We start from the raw sequence: 16,138 nt of genomic DNA, 5'->3' as shown, positions 1-16,138 counted from the left end.
AAACAAATTGTGAGATATGTCAGAGTTAATCCTGGAGAGAGAGAGAGAGAGGGGGCGGAGAGAGAGAGAGATATATTGAGTCATTTTTGGACGCCGATTATGGCCGATTACATTGCACTCCACAAGGAGACTGCGAGGTAAGTTGTTAGAAAAATAAGCGTTTTGTTTTCGAAATGATCGTTTCCGGATTTGACCATATCAATGACCTAAGGCTCGTATTTCTGTGTGTTATTATATTATAATCAAGTCTATGATTTGATAGAGCAGTCTGACTGAGCGGTGGTAGGCAGCAGCAGGCTCGTAAGCATTTATTCAAACAGCACTTTCCTGCGTTATCCAGCAGCTCTTCACAATGCTTGAAGCACAGCGCTGTTTATGACTTCAAGCCTATCAACTCCCGAGATTAGGCTGGCAATACTATAGTGCCTATAAGAACATCCAATAGTCAAAGGTATATGAAATACAAATGGTATAGAGAGAAATAGTCCTATAATAACTACAACCTAAAACTTCTTACCTGGGAATATTGAAGACTCATGTTAAAAGGAACCACCAGCTTTCATATGTTCTCATGTTCTGAGCAAGGAACTTAAACATTAGCTTTCTTACATGGCACATATTTTACTTTCTTCTCCAACACTGTGTTTTTGCATTATTTAAACCAAATTGAACATGTTTCATTATTTATTTGAGACTAAATTTATTGTTATTTATGTATTATATTAAGTTAAAATAAAAGTGTTCTTTCAGTACTGTGCAAATTGTCCTTATTACATATATATATATATATAAATAAATATAAATAAATCGTCCGATTAGTTGGTATCGGCTTTTTTTGGCCCTCCAATAATCGGTATCGGCGTTGGAAAATCATAATCGGTCGACCTCTACCCATGACCCTCATCCTCTCTGTGCTATAAGCCTGCCAAAACCTCTCTCCACAGGAGAGAAAGAGACAGAGAAAGAGACAGGCCACAGATGGTCTCTTGACTTTTCAGGATTACAAAATGACACTAACCGTCTTAAACCAATCTCCATACCCTCAGGGATATACTAGTTGTTCTGTAATAAACGGAACTGAGTTACTGTGGCGGTAAAGGAGACTGTCTGGGACAAGGTTCCCTACTCTTCCACAGCCAGTAACTTTCCAGGGCAAGAATGCATGTTGGGATTGTAATAAAATGCAATGACTACAGTATGACAAAAACTCAAGACCATATAAATTCCTACAAACTCTCTCCCAGTCCTTTTTCTTTATCCCAGACACTACGGTGACAGGTTGATGTATTAGAGGCCCCAGCCTCTGACAAAGATGTGCAGGGACCTATAGAGTCTCCTTTGTAACTGTGATCCATCTGCCCTTGACTCAGAGCCAGAGAACAATCTCATACATCAGCTAGAGACAGCTCTCTCCCCCAGTCTGAATCTATTCCAGCTGTTTCAAATCTAACCAATCTACTGGATGATCTCCTCCAGGCCTGAAGGATTATCATTGCTTTCCTCCCCCAGCCAGCAACCACTAAGCCCCACATCTGTTCAATCTATGGCCATCATGGAGGTCAGTTCATAACTAATCTCACAGACATATCCACAGTCTGTCTCCTCTGTTCTGGACCTCAGGCATCTCCCCTCCTCTCTCTCATTATCCATCTCACCTTCATTCTTCCCACCTCCAGACGCACTGCGGTTAGATAACTGAGGCAGCCAGGGGCTGAGACGATCTCGACTGTGCACTTCAGCTGCGTGGTAATCACTGTCGGTAACGGGCCGTGCAGGAGAGAGCGAGAGGGAGGGGGGCGAGATAGAGGGGGGAGGTAGACTGTGCCCAAACCTTGCACCAGCCACAACACATCACCACTCTCCTCCTCTCTATTGTTCCACCTTTCCTCCCACAAGCTGTACCTACTCTCTAGACAAGATTGGGCAGTTGAGGGGGAAGGGGAATAGGACTTCAATGTTTAACTTCAATGTTTGACCCCAACAATTCCAGTTAATTCAGAAGGTAAACCAAATCCCAATTCCAAATTTTGACTGGAATACTTTTTGTCAAGCCACACTCTTCAAAGCTGAGGTTAACGAGAAGGAAACGATACATATTTCATGAGGTATAAGAAAAACACTTTTCATCATTTTACACTACCGGTGACTGCAGCAATCGAGGCACTCTGATTCAGCACTTTAAAAATGGGAGCTGTCAAAGAAAGTGCAGGGTGCCCAAGCGATCCCTCAGGACACATACAGTAAAAAACTTTCTGGCCGAGTCAAGCGGTCTCTGATCCACTTACAAGCGCAGTCAACCATTAACTTGTGACACCTACTACCTCAGGATATACTAGCAAGTATTCTCAACATCTAAGGTAAGTGACCATCTATTGTTTTGTTATGCAAAAGCCTGAGTTATGGTCAAGAGCATTTTTCCACAGCGTCGCCCCTCCCTGTGTACCTTATCATTAGCCATCTAAAGCAAATGATAATGTATTGCTCATGTAGGCTACTTCAACAAAACAGAGAGATAGAGAATTTCCACCCCTCTGGGCAAACAATGATTCAAGTTCAACATTGTGTACATGCTCACCCACTGAAAGAGAATGGAGAGACGGAGGTGGAGATGCATTTCAATAGAAGAGGAGGAAGACAGAGGAAGATAGAGTACAGAGGAATCGGAAGATAGGGAAAGAGAGGAAGAGTGTTTATGTTGCATAATTGATTCAGGACTGCTGTGTTAAGAAGGGCTCTGCTCCAGTCACCACTGTGAGGTTGATTAACTCAACCATGTTAGAGAGGCAGCCATTTACCGTACCACTGACTCATTTCAACCTCAACCGCTTTGTAATGCTCCCAACCACACCATCGAACGATGAGACCTGTGATGTGTGTGTGTGTGTGTGTGTGTGTGTGTGTGTGTGTGGTGTGTGAGACCAGTGCCCTAGAATCGCGCTATGCAGTCAGGTCCCACTGACTTCTTGTTGCAGAGCTCAGCATAGTATGACAGACAAGCGAGCCCTGCACTTCTTCATAATTAAGATCCCTGCCAACCTAGTCTGGAAATAAGAGCCACGGAGTTAAGTCACAATCCTTCAAGTATGTGCCAAACTCTTATTGAACCCCTGAACACATCATGGCTTCATACCATTGCTTTCAGTGAAATAACTGGGCCAGTAGATGCAGGGGCGCAACTTTGGTTTTAGAGAGGGGGACATAACCTGGGCATCTGAAGCTAATTTTATGCATTTCTACTAGGGCTGTCACCGACAGAAAAAAGAGTAGAGAGTAGTCTTTTCTTTCGACCAATTGATTGGTTGACATTTTAAAATTTGTATTTTTCTATATATAGACACACCCTATGTGTTTTAACAAAATCAGCTACAGTTGAAGTCTTATGTTTACATACAACTTAGCCAAATACATTTAAACTCAGTTTTTCACAATTCCTGACATTTAATCCTAGTAAAAATTCCCTGTCTTAGGTCAGTTAGGATCACCACTTTATTTTAACAATGTGAAATGTCAGAATAATAGTAGAGATAAGGATTTATTTCAGCTTTTATTTCTTTCATCACATTCCCAGTGGGTCAGAAGTTTTCATACACTTAATTAGTATTCGGTAGCATTGCCTTTAAATTGTTTAACTTGGGTCAAACGTTTCGGGTAGCCTTTCACAAGCTTCCCACAATAAGTTGGGTGAATGTTGGCCCATTCCTCCTGACAGAGCTGGTGTAACTGAGTCAGGTTTGTATGCCTCCTTGCTCCCTCATGCTTTTTCAGTTCTGCCCACACATTTTCTATGGGATTGAGGTCAGGGCTTTGTGATGGCCACTCCAATACCTTGACTTTGTTGTCCTTAAGCTATTTTGCCACAACTTTGTAAGTATGCTTGGGGTCATTGTCCATTTGGAAGACCCATTTGCGAAACGTTGCTTCAATATATACATGCACTTTTCCTTCCACATGATGCCATCTATTTTGTGAAGTGCACCAGTCCCTCCTGCAGCAAAACACCACCACAACATGATGCTGCCACCCCCGTGCTTCACGGTTGGGATGGTGTTCTTCAGCTTGCAAGGCTCCCCCTTTTCCCTCCTAACATAACGATGGTCATTATGGTCAAATAGTTCTATTTTTGTTTCATCAGACCAGAGGACATTTCTCCAAAAAGTACGATCTTTGTCACTATGTGCAGTTGCAAACCGTAGTATGGCTTTTTTTATGGCAGTTTTGGAGCAGTGGGTTCTTCCTTGCTGAGCTGCCTTTCAGGTTATGTCGATATAGGACTTGTTTTATTGTGGATACAGATACTTTTGTACCTGTTTTCTCCAGCATCTTCACAAGGTTCTTTGCTGTTGTTCTGGGATTGATTTGCACTTTTCACACCAAAGTACATTCATCTCTAGGAGACAGAACGTGTCTCCTTCCTGAGCGGTATGACGGCTAAGTGGTCCCATGGTGTTTATACTTGCGTACTATTGTTTGTACAGATGAACATGGTACCTTCAGGCGTTTGGAAATTGCTCCCAAGGATGAACCAGACTTGTGGAGGTCTACAATTTTTTTCTGAGGTCTTGGCTGATTTCTTTTGATTTCCCCATGATGTCAAGCAAAGAGGCACTGAGTTTGAAGATAGGCCTTGAAATACATCCACAGGTACACCTCCAATTGACTCAAATGATGTCAATTAGCCTAACAGATGCTTCTAAAGCCATGACATCATTTTCTGTAATTTTCCAAGCTGTTTAAAGGCACAGTCAATTTAGTGTATTTAAACTTCTGACCCACTGGAATTATGATACAGTGAATGATAAGTGAAATAATCTTTCTGTAAACAATTGTTGGAAAAATTACTTGTGTCATCCACAAAGTAGATGTCCTAACCAACTTGCCAAAACTATAGTTTGTTAACAAGAAATTTGTGGAGTGGTTGAAAAACGAGTTTTAATGACCAACTAAGTGTATGTAAACTTCTGACTTCAACTGTATATGTACTGAACTTGTTTGATGCTTTAAGCAGACTGTTTGATTAAATAATTAAGACACACAAATGACTCAAGAGAGAGCCAGAGATCAAGATTGCCTAGCCAGAAAAAAACGAAACAATTTATTTTCCCTGCTGCTCCCGCTTCGCAGAATTACGCTCCTGAAGTTGCCGGTAATAGGCTACACCAGCACTCGGCAATCTTTTCCATTTGGAGGGCCAATTTATCTTACCCTTTCTACCAATCTGCGTGCTAGTTATGATTTTCATATGCACATTTTCTTATGAACAGTTTAATTTCATTTACAAGTCTTTCAATGTCAAAATCTTTGTCTGTGGTTAATCTACATTCTATCTAAATCTAAATGAAAATGATACAAATCTAAAAGTTACTTTTATTGCCATTGCCAACTATGTAAAAATAGCGTACATAAAGTCAACACATAAAAACATTGCAGCCTGCAGGTAGAAAATATCCTGATAAAAATAAATATCCTATAAATCACATTGGCTATGCATGCCCTGTCTGCAACAAACTTGAAACATTGTATCAACTATCAACTGGGTCACCCAGAAACTCATGCTAGCAAACTTGAAACACTGTATAAAATATTCTGGGCCCTCAGAGTTTCCGCACCAGTGAGCTCAGGACAGACACAGCTGTAGGCCATTTGTGCCATTTGTGCAAGTAATCAGGTATTTTACGACGTTTCCACTGGATCAAAGCTTTACATTTTTCACTTTCATGTCAAGTGTTTATTGAATGGGAGAGAGCTGGAAATATTGTTCAAATACTTTGAGGAACTTTTGTCATTCTCAATTGATTCTAAAAACAGACTTTGTTTACTTGCTGTTGAGGTGAAGAATAATTACTGGGAGAAGCTCCACAGCTCATTATAGGAACATTTATGAGCCTATATTTGTGTGTAGGCCAGGTAAATTAGTCCTACTTCTATATGCGTAATCAGGTGTGCATCCTTAGTTGACAGGAGCGTTTCAAACGAAAGACGATTAATACATTGACAAAACTCGTAAATGGAATGAAATAAAAACTTGTTTCTGACAAGTGTAGCAAAGGTTGTGAGTTCACATATCCACTCCGAAAATAAGAACAATAAATGACTGCAATTAAAATATATTCAATGCCTTAACAGAAATTACCACAAACAAACATCGCAGATTAGAAATTATATGAATTAACGGTAAATGTAGTCTACTACTGGTGATATATGTAATGGGGAATCGATAGACACTGCAAACATTGCACACAATGAAGTTATGAAACAATGAATACCCACGAAATGGCTGGAAGAGAGCGCATTCTGGAGAGAGACGTGCCTTGTGCATCTGAGCCACAATCCCCATATTCTTGGACCGTGTCGTCCCCGCGGCCTCCTCAATGGATTAGTCCACTGAGACCGGCGCAAATCAGACCGGTGTCTCGTGTGCCAATGAAAAAAATAATCTATTTGCAACTGCTCGACTAAAAAATATCTTGGGTTTTCAATACAGACCCATTTTGTCATAAAGTATTCCATATAAGGCACCCAAACCTTATGAAAGTTGCACAGTGTACCCTTAATCTTGTAATAAATCAAATCTAGTGATGCATAACTTGACATTTCTTCCATCCATTGTGACATTCTGGGAGGATAACCAACCTTCCAATTAGGGTTGCACATTTTGGGGAATATTCAGGGGTGGAAACTTTCCGTGGGAATTAACGGGAATATATGCGAATTTACAGGAATATATGCAAATTAATATTAATACCATTTAAATGTAGATTTTTTTGCATTGGTTATATTTACCTTATCATAAGTAGACATAATTGCAAATGATTAAATCCTTCCAATAGAAATAAAAAAATCTATTTAGTTACGAATTTAACTTTAATTAAATGAGTTGACTTTTCACATGGGATGATTCCACTGAACAACAAAAGGGAATATTGAATGATCCCCAATGATCCATCGCATCTCCCAAAAACGTTTTCAACATACATCTGTAAAATTATAGTCTAGAAACTAAAGCTTTGGTTGTCTTCCTCTCAGGCTTCTCCCTGGACCACCTCTTGAAAATCAGACTGAGGCCTCATCTTCACTGTCACTTTCCAACCTTGTTGAGGATGGCTCGTTGTCAGGCTCAAAAAGCCTCAAATCTTCCCAGATGGCAACAAATGTATTGGTCTGCCTGTTGCGCGCTTTGGTGTGTGTGTTCCCAAACAAGGACCAGTTGCAACCTGAGGCGGCTGATATTGGTGGGATTTGGAGGATGATGGAGGCAACAGAGTAAAGAGCCTCAGATCCACAAAGTCCTTTCCACCAGGTGGCTGATGAGATATGTTGGCACAACTGCCATATTGCATCTCCCTCCCAAAGCCCTTGCTTGGAAGTGTACTTCGCTAGACTGCCAAGAACCTTGCCCTCATCCAGGCCAAGGTGGCGAGACACGGTAGTGATGACACCATAGGCCTTGTTGATCTCTGTACCAGACAGGATGCTCTTGCCAGCATACTTGGGGTCCAACATGTATGCTGCGGCGTGTATGGGCTTCAGGTAGAAGTCTTTACGCTTTTTGATTTATTTCAGAACTGCAGTTTCCTCTGCTTGGAGCAACAATGAAGTGGGCAGGGCAGTACGGATTTCTTCTCTTACTTGGCTCCATATCGGCAGACTGTGATATGGCCATTTCTTGGAAAGACTCTGATGACAGCACCACCCCAACGGGTGTTGCTGGGCAGCTTCAATGTGGTGCTCTTATTCTTCTCACTTTGCTTGGTCAGGTAGATTGCTGCTATAACTTGATGACCCTTCACATACCAAACCATTTCCTTGGCTCTCTTGTAGAGTGTATCCATTGCTTTCAGTGCGATGATGTCCTTGAGGAGCAGATTTAATGCATGAGCAGCACAGCCAATGGGTGTGATGTGAGGGTAGGACTCCTCCACTTTAGACCAAGCAGCCTTCATGTTCGCAGCATTGTCTGTCACCAGTGAAAATACCTTCTGTGGTCCAAGGTCATTGATGACTGCCTTCAGCTCTTCTGCAATGTAGAGACTGGTGTGTCTGTTGTCCCTTGTGTCTGTGCTCTTGTAGAATACTGGTTGAGGGGTGGAGATGATGTAGTTAATTATTACTTGCCCACGCAAATCCGACCACCCATCAGAGATGATTGCAATTCAGTCTGCTTTCTCTATGATTTGCTTGACCTTCAATTGAACTCTGTTGAACTCTGCATCCAGCAAATTAGTAGATAAAGCATGTCTGGGGTAGGGGTGTATGCTGGACGAAGAACATTCAGAAATCTCTTCCAATACACATTGCCTGTGAGCATCAGAGGTGAACCAGTTGCATACACAGCTTGAACAAGACATTCATCAGCATTTCTCTGACTACATTCCTCCATTGAGTCAAAAAGACTTCTCATTCCAGGAGGATAATGAGCTGTTGCTATCAATAAGGTGTCTGATTCATAATTTTCACCTCGAATAGAAGTAGAGGGACTTTTGTCAGAGGTTGCTTGTTGTGAGCGCTGATGGAACTTTATGCACATCTTTGTTGCATTCTTCACATATGATTTGGCACAATATTTGCAAATGTACACAGCTTTTCTTTCTACATTAGCTGCAGTGAAATGTCTCTAAACGTCAGATAGTGCCTGTGGCATTTTCCTGTAAAGATTAGGAATTTAAAAAAAACAAAAAACAAATACAATTCCATGTACAGATAAATAGTTAAGCAGTTAGATTAAACAACTCCTTTGTAAGATAAATGTTTTAAAATTAAACATGTATGGAAACAGGTGAATTAACACTCCTCAGTTAGCAGGCTCAAGCAAGCTAAAACCCACATGGTAGCAAAAACTAACTAGCAGAAATTGTTAACAAGTTCGAAATGATTTAAACACACTTTGCTGTAGGCTACTACTTACTAGTTAACAAAAAATCATGTATGTCATAAAATATATTCACCCCACCCAGTATTGTAATCAAAACTTACCAGAAAGCATGTAGTCCTTGGCTCAGACAGTGCAGTAGTGTGGGCTCAATAGCATCTCATTAATGTGCAAGATCTTGAGAATCAGCTGTACATGTGATGGAAGAGTGCACTGCACATGTGATGGAAGAATGCACTGTGCATGCAGAGGGTTGCAATTCTATTGAATTGGGGATAGTTTAACCAAAATATGCCACAAGACCTAGAATTGTCTTATGTGTATCCCACAAAAAAAGTTCACTGTTATAAGCCAACTTTTTTGATGAAATTAAGCAAAATTCCCAAATTCCCAGGCTTAACTTCCCATGGAAAGATTCCGACCCTTTGCAACCCTACTTCCAATTAATAGCAATGCATTTCTTAGCTGCTACAAATGCTAGGTTACACAGTTTCTTCTGATAACAGTCTCCAGTATCAACATTTCCAAGCAAACAAAAACAGGGAGAAGGGAGAATCTGTAGACATGCTGAGATAAAAGAACATACTCTTTGCCAGAATTCAGCCAGCCTTTACAAGATCATAACATATGCAAATATGTCCCCTTCTGTGTTTTTTTTATATTTCAATATGTGTGTGTGGGGGGGGGGGGGGGGGGGGGGGGTGTTTATGTCCCCCCCGTCCCCAGTGAAAGTTGCGCCCCTGAGTAGATGTGCGAAAGGTAGACAGAGGAACTCATACTATCCAATATCCTCAAACTTAGAATAACTTCCTTTTTCCATAAGGGAACTTCATTTGTGTTGTCAGGGGCATTAACATAAATCACAACCTCACAAAGCTGCATTCTCATTAAGAAGCCATATAGAGGTTGCCTGAATGAGAGGAACAAAGCAGAGCCAAGAACACCACAGGGAACAAAATAAAAGAAGTGAAGAACGGTTGGCCTTTAAAAACCTTTTCACGTCTGGTTTGGTCCCAGCGATTCCTCTCTGACTGTTTACAGCTGCAGGGCTCTTATCTAGATGAGCAGGTGGAAGCAGATCTCCTCTAACAGTAACTACGGCTTTGCAGAATAAGGAACCAAGATCACAGCTTCACACAGAGCCACTCCACCCCCGTGATTTAGAAATGCTGTGGTGGTCAACCTGGTATCAAAGAGTACGCAATGGTGCTGGTTTTAATGAATCCTAAAGAAACTAGGCAAATAGAATGCGAACTAGGCAAATAAAGCGGTTCCAATATATAAAAGATTATGGACTGTTTCTTAGATCAATATGAGCAGAGACCCCCAGCCCGTAGTCCCCCTGTCCACCCAGTGATGTCTCACCTGTCTGGCCACTCTCCGGGCCTCCCAGTAGGGTTTGGACTCCTCCACCGCCTTCCCAATCTTCTTGACCAGCTCATCCAGCTTCACCGTGGCCTCAACCAGCACCGTGCGGAACTTCTGCCTGGCATCCTGGAGAGAAACCGGGAGAAAGGGTTAACTAGAACTGTAGTGAACTTCCAACACTTTGTTTGCTATGAATATTCACAAAGGTAATAGAAGACGATGACATCATTACGTCATTGTTCTTAACCATTTAACCAACCGCTGTCACGCCCTGACCTGAGAGAGTGGGTTTGTTTCTCTATGTGGTTAGGTCAGGGTGTGGGGTGGGCATTCTATGTTTTGTATTTCTTTGTGTTGGGCCTGGTATGGTTCCTAACCAGAGGCAGCTGTCTATCGTTGTCTCTGATTAGGAACCATACTTAGGCAGCCTTTTTCCCACCTGTTTGTGGGATCTTATTTTTGTATTGTTTTGTGTGCCTACAGAACGTGACGGTCGTATTTTCTTTGTTCATTACTTTTTATCGTGTTCTGAGTTAATAAATCACAAGATGAACATATTCCACGCTGCACCTTGGTCGACTCCTTTTGACGATCGTTACAACCGCAGTTAACAATTGACAGCAAATATTAAGTTAGACGCAACAGGATTTCACAAAACCAGAGTATTCAGTCAGACTCTGAAAGTAATTAAATTCATTAAATTAATTTTGATGTACGAGTCGGGGCCCCCCCTCCTTCGATTCTAAGAATTGAAAAGGCCAGTGTCCTAAAATTGCATTAGTCTATTATCAAGTTAACATGGGCAGCTATGTCAATGTAACCTTCAGACAGAAGCAAACAGGCAATTAACAAATAAATGGCCATTTGAAAATTATCATAGGAAATAGCCTTTTATGCGACACACCATCAGCTACTGTTAATGTTTATGCATCGGTCATGGTGGTCAGATGTAAAAGCCCCCAGCTAAGCATGCTGATAAAGCCAATAACAGGCCTCCATTCAATCATATCAAACCTCATCTAATCTAGTCCAAAACATTAATTCGCCTTGAAACCGTTTTAGATAAGGCAGATGAGATTTTTCTGAGAACAAGCAAGTGGGGTCAAGTGTGACGTCCAGAAGGAGACATCATGGTGGACAGAAATCAAAAACAAGCGTTAAAACAGATTCCTGGAGATGTCAGTGTGGAAAAAATATATTGGACTTATGCAATAAGTTTATTGGATTGTTTTCAATTCTTTGAAAGGTTAAATATGTAAAAAGACTTTATATGAATCTGCACCAGTGTTCTGGACTAAGATGTCCTTCCTGTTACCATTTCAAATCTGAGGGATAGAAGGCCTATTGTGAGAACAGGGCAGGGACACACACTTCCTGTGAGATCATCAGTCATCCTGCAACAAGCTGGCATCTGAGGACAAACACCATGTCCGAAGGCAACCCCTAGCCCCTGAACCCTAGCTCCTTCATATTCAGTGTGTATGCAGATCAAGGAACCAAATACAGTGATGGCTCCACCACCGCTGTTTGCCATTTGCTACACTTTGTTACTTGCTGTTCTGCTGGCCCAACATGGTTGTTTACTGTACTCTGTCAGACTGGAATTCTGCCGTGGTTATCAGATACCTGCCATCCTGGAGAGAAAAACAGCCTTTACATGAACTCCCAACCTCCTGCATAGCAAGAGGCCACCGCCGGGGAGGCACCATGCATTATTTCAGTCTCAGAACAACAAGGGGGAGTTGTTGGGTATGAAAACTGTACAACGTGTGTGAACAGGCCATGTAAACCCTCTATTTCTCAATAGAGAAAATTCAGAGGATGGGGTCCCCCCTTGCTCCATCTCTCCTCCTAATGCATTTCCTCCCCCACTCTCTCCCTCTACTCCCTCCTCTTTTTTTCTGTTCTCATTTCCACCATCTCCCTCTTTTTCTCCTCTAGCTGATACAGCAGAGGTTACAGTACAGTGCAGTCTCTCCATCCCTCACACCTCAGAGGTTACAGTACAGTCTCTCCGTCCCTCACACCTCAGAGGTTACAGTACAGTGCAGTCTCTCCGTCCCTCACACCTCAGAGGTTACAGTACATTGCAGTCTCTCCGTCCCTCACACCTCAGAGGTTACAGTACAGTGCAGTCTCTCCGTCCCTCACACCTCAGAGGTTACAGTACATTGCAGTCTCTCCGTCCCTCACACCTCAGAGGTTACAGTACAGTGCAGTCTCTCCGTCCCTCACACCTCAGAGGTTACAGTACAGTGCAGTCTATCCGTCCCTCACACCTCAGAGGTTACAGTACAGTGCAGTCTCTCTGTCCCTCACACCTCAGAGGTTACAGTACAGTGCAGTCTCTCCGTCCCTCACACCTCAGAGGTTACAGTACAGTACCAGTCTCTCCGTCCCTCACACCTCAGAGGTTACAGTACAGTGCAGTCTCTCCGTCCCTCACACCTCAGAGGTTACAGTACAGTACAGTCTCTCCGTCCCTCACACCTCAGAGGTTACAGTACAGTACAGCCTCTCCGTCCCTCACACCTCAGAGGTTACAGTACAGTGCAGTCTCTCCGTCCCTCACACCTCAGAGGTCACAGTACAGTGCAGTCTCTCCGGCTCTCACACCTCAGAGGTTACAGTACAGTGCAGTCTCTCCGTCCCTCACACCTCAGAGGTTACAGTACAGTGCAGTCTCTCTGGCTCTCACACCTCAGAGGTTACAGTACAGTGCAGTCTCTCTGTCCCTCACACCTCAGAGGTTACAGTACAGTGCAGTCTCTCTGTCCCTCACACCTCAGAGGTTACAGTACAGTGCAGTCTCTCTGTCCCTCACACCTCAGAGGTTACAGTACAGTGCAGTCTCTCCGGCTCTCACACCTCAGAGGTTACAGTACAGTGCAGTCTCTCTGTCCCTCACACCTCATAGGTTACAGTACAGTGCAGTCTCTCCGTCCCTCACACCTCAGAGGTTACAGTACAGTGCAGTCTCTCTGTCCCTCACACCTCAGGGTCGAGCAGAGCGTTGCTTTTGTGACGCATTTCATCTCCTCTGTCACATTCTCCTCATACACTGAACACCATCTCAAACACACAGTCCTATACCTCAAAATACTCAAATTCAATCCAATCCATTTGTGTAACTGTATTGCCCTTTACCCAGATACAGCTTATTCCGCTTGGATGTTGATATTGGCATTAATGAAAGGCCTCGGAATTCAATAAAAAATGCTCACAGACGTTATGGAACTACAGCTATTGTTTTGCTTTTGCCCTTGTCATAAAAGCAGTCACACGTGCTCCTTGATCTTATCAATACAAACACTACAGCCAATGGTCCATTACCAGGACATTATAATAGGCCTTCATCCACTGGGCTCTGCCGCTGACTACCATCACTCCATCAACAACAGAAGGTCTGCCAAATCTGCACTGAGCAGTAGTTAGGGGGTGCTGCAGCACCCTCAGCACCCCTACGTCCCTCGGGTATGTACTTGAGAAGTGGTTAGAGAAATGGTGAATCAGTCCATCTGTGTGTTTATCCCCTTTAAAGTCAAATGCATTAAAAAAGTTGGACATCAATCCTTGCTCTCAGAAGAAAACCATAGTGGATAATATTTTGTTTGTGTTTGTGTTTGTGTGTGTGTCTGATGCAGGGTTTCCACAGAGGCCTTTATCTGATATTTTAAGACATTAATTTTGTTTACAGATCGGTGGAGCCATCGGTAAGGACTCAAGTCCATGTCAAATAGACACGCTTCACCGATTGGCGCACCACTTAATCCAACGGCAGACAGCTGTGCACTGAGAGACCACATCAAACTGGGTCTACAAATAAACAGATTTGACCATGATCCGCTGACTCAACAACACAGAGGGGGCAAATCTGAACTCGAAAAACAAGTAAATATTCGACAAGCACTCATTGAACCTCAAGATCAATGGAAACATTGCACTTTAAGTTCTTTAAGCTTTATGCTGCTCAAGTCAGTGAGGATCCAGTAAACATTAGAAATGGCAGGTATTTTATAGACTGAATGCCTCCTTTGACCCCAACGGATGTCCTAAAGAGACTTTTACCTTAATACAGTTCCAAAAAGGTATATGACTGACAGAGCTGCGTGCCACTACTTTACTGACATTTAACAGCATCCAAAGATCAACATCCTGCAACATAAACCACCTCAAATGACCTGAACAAATCATCTTTCATATGCAGAGGTCAATGTCTAACGTTTGAAAGGAATTCTTTGATAGTGGGTCACCTTGTAATTGTCAATCAGTGTCTGCCATGTGGTGCACTTTGGAGGGAAAATGTATGTCAAACTTGAAAGTGTGTGTGTGTGTGTGTGTGTGTGTGTGTGTGTGTGTGTGTGTGTACTGTTTTACCTCCAGTTGTGTCTCACATCTGTTGATGTCATCTGTAGACTGGTTGAGTTTCTCCAGTTCTCCCTGTAAGAAAGAGAGCAAAGGACAATATTGAGCAACACCAAGAGAAAGGAATGTGATACAGTATCTGGGAAGTCTGCAACATCTGGAATGTGTTACACTTGTATGAAATACTAGACTGGACAATAGAAGTTAGCCAGAGTGATGGTTTGAACAAACACAAGAATCAGCTACTCTCTTGATTTATGGATATATTAAATGCACATCGTTTTTAAGGTTAAACAATGTTATTTTTCAACCAATGAATAGCCTAATACACAGCAGAAGGTATGAACAGATGAACATAGTATTTGAGTGCCAGGCCTTTACTCCCAAGCATTCCATTAAATCAGAAACAAGTTTGGCTAAAACATAGCCCATCATAAACTTAACCAGTTGGCCTACATCGCAACTAAGTCAAGTACAATATAGACATTTTGTTCAAGGTAGACAGACACTCATGATAAATCAATAGATTAATAAAATAAACAAATGAAATACCCCAAATCAGATAGACTTTCTGCCAGTGATAATACATACTCGTAAAATGTCCATTGAAAAGTGAATGTATCAAATGCAGTTAAATTAATTGATTAGTTAGTCTCAATTGAAACAAAGAGCACTTGTTATTATAACGTACCTGAATTCTTGGGTCCACCTCCTCTTCTTCGTATTCCGAATCTTCGTCAGACCTATTTTCTTTCTCCAAATTGTCCATTCTGGATGATAAAGCAGACTGTGTGCTGTCGGAGCGAACAAAGCCAATTTCCAAGAGACGTTCTAACGGCGAAACGGGAATTTCTAGAACACTCTCAATCACACTGCAACGTTAGCAATGATACAAACGATTTTTGAAATATGTATATGTATATCAAAGCGATATATACGGGAAACTGAAAGACAAAATACTGATATTCGTCTTATATGTCAATTGACAGAGCAGCGCTCTGTCTGCGTCCAATACCGAGCCACTGAGCCAGTGATGATGAAATGACTTGTGTACGGGTTTCTACAGCGTAACGTTACGCCCCTTCTACTCTCCAAACGGATGCATTAATATATTTATGTACCATCAGAGACTACTTACTGTGTGGTAAAACAGTTATAACAAGCTGAATATACAATTGGGGAAACTCAATACCTTTTTAGAAATGTCTTTAATATATATTTATTCCCACAATAGAATGTTCCAGATTTCAGATAATAATGAATGAAATTGGTATTTAATGAATACCCTCAGATATTATTTTCCCCTACATTCCATAAAGGCAGGTTAGCCATACCCAACCAGATACCCTCTTTTTATTAGCCAACTCCAAAATACCAGATACTCTCTATTCTAGACTCACCTTTTCCAATGATCAGATACCATATACTGTATACTCATAACATAACATAAGTAGCCTAGTAATGAGCATTGTAACACCATAAGAAATGCATGATACAGTAAATGAATGGGGGAAATCCTATAGATTAAACATGCTATTT

At 41.9% G+C, this 16,138-nt stretch overlaps 1 protein-coding gene across 1 annotated transcript in view; it reads right to left on the bottom strand.

Annotated features, from left to right (window-relative positions):
* Positions 1 to 15,643, bottom strand: part of LOC115179361 (SH3 domain-binding protein 5-like) — a 29,804-nt gene extending 14,161 nt beyond the window's left edge. Inside the window, exons 1-3 of the mRNA XM_029740800.1 lie at positions 15,291 to 15,643; positions 14,612 to 14,674; positions 10,232 to 10,360 (exon numbers count right to left, since the gene is read on the bottom strand). Coding sequence (XP_029596660.1) covers positions 10,232 to 10,360; positions 14,612 to 14,674; positions 15,291 to 15,368 — 270 coding nt within the window. The 5' untranslated portion in view covers positions 15,369 to 15,643. The remainder of the gene's footprint in view (positions 1 to 10,231; positions 10,361 to 14,611; positions 14,675 to 15,290) is intronic.
* Positions 15,644 to 16,138: the final 495 nt, after the last annotated feature.

This window comes from Salmo trutta, chromosome 3, assembly GCF_901001165.1.
Source record: "Salmo trutta chromosome 3, fSalTru1.1, whole genome shotgun sequence".
Classification (NCBI taxonomy): domain Eukaryota; kingdom Metazoa; phylum Chordata; class Actinopteri; order Salmoniformes; family Salmonidae; genus Salmo; species Salmo trutta.
Note: the sequence above shows the minus strand (reverse complement) of the source record. Positions and strands in the feature narration are given on the sequence as shown.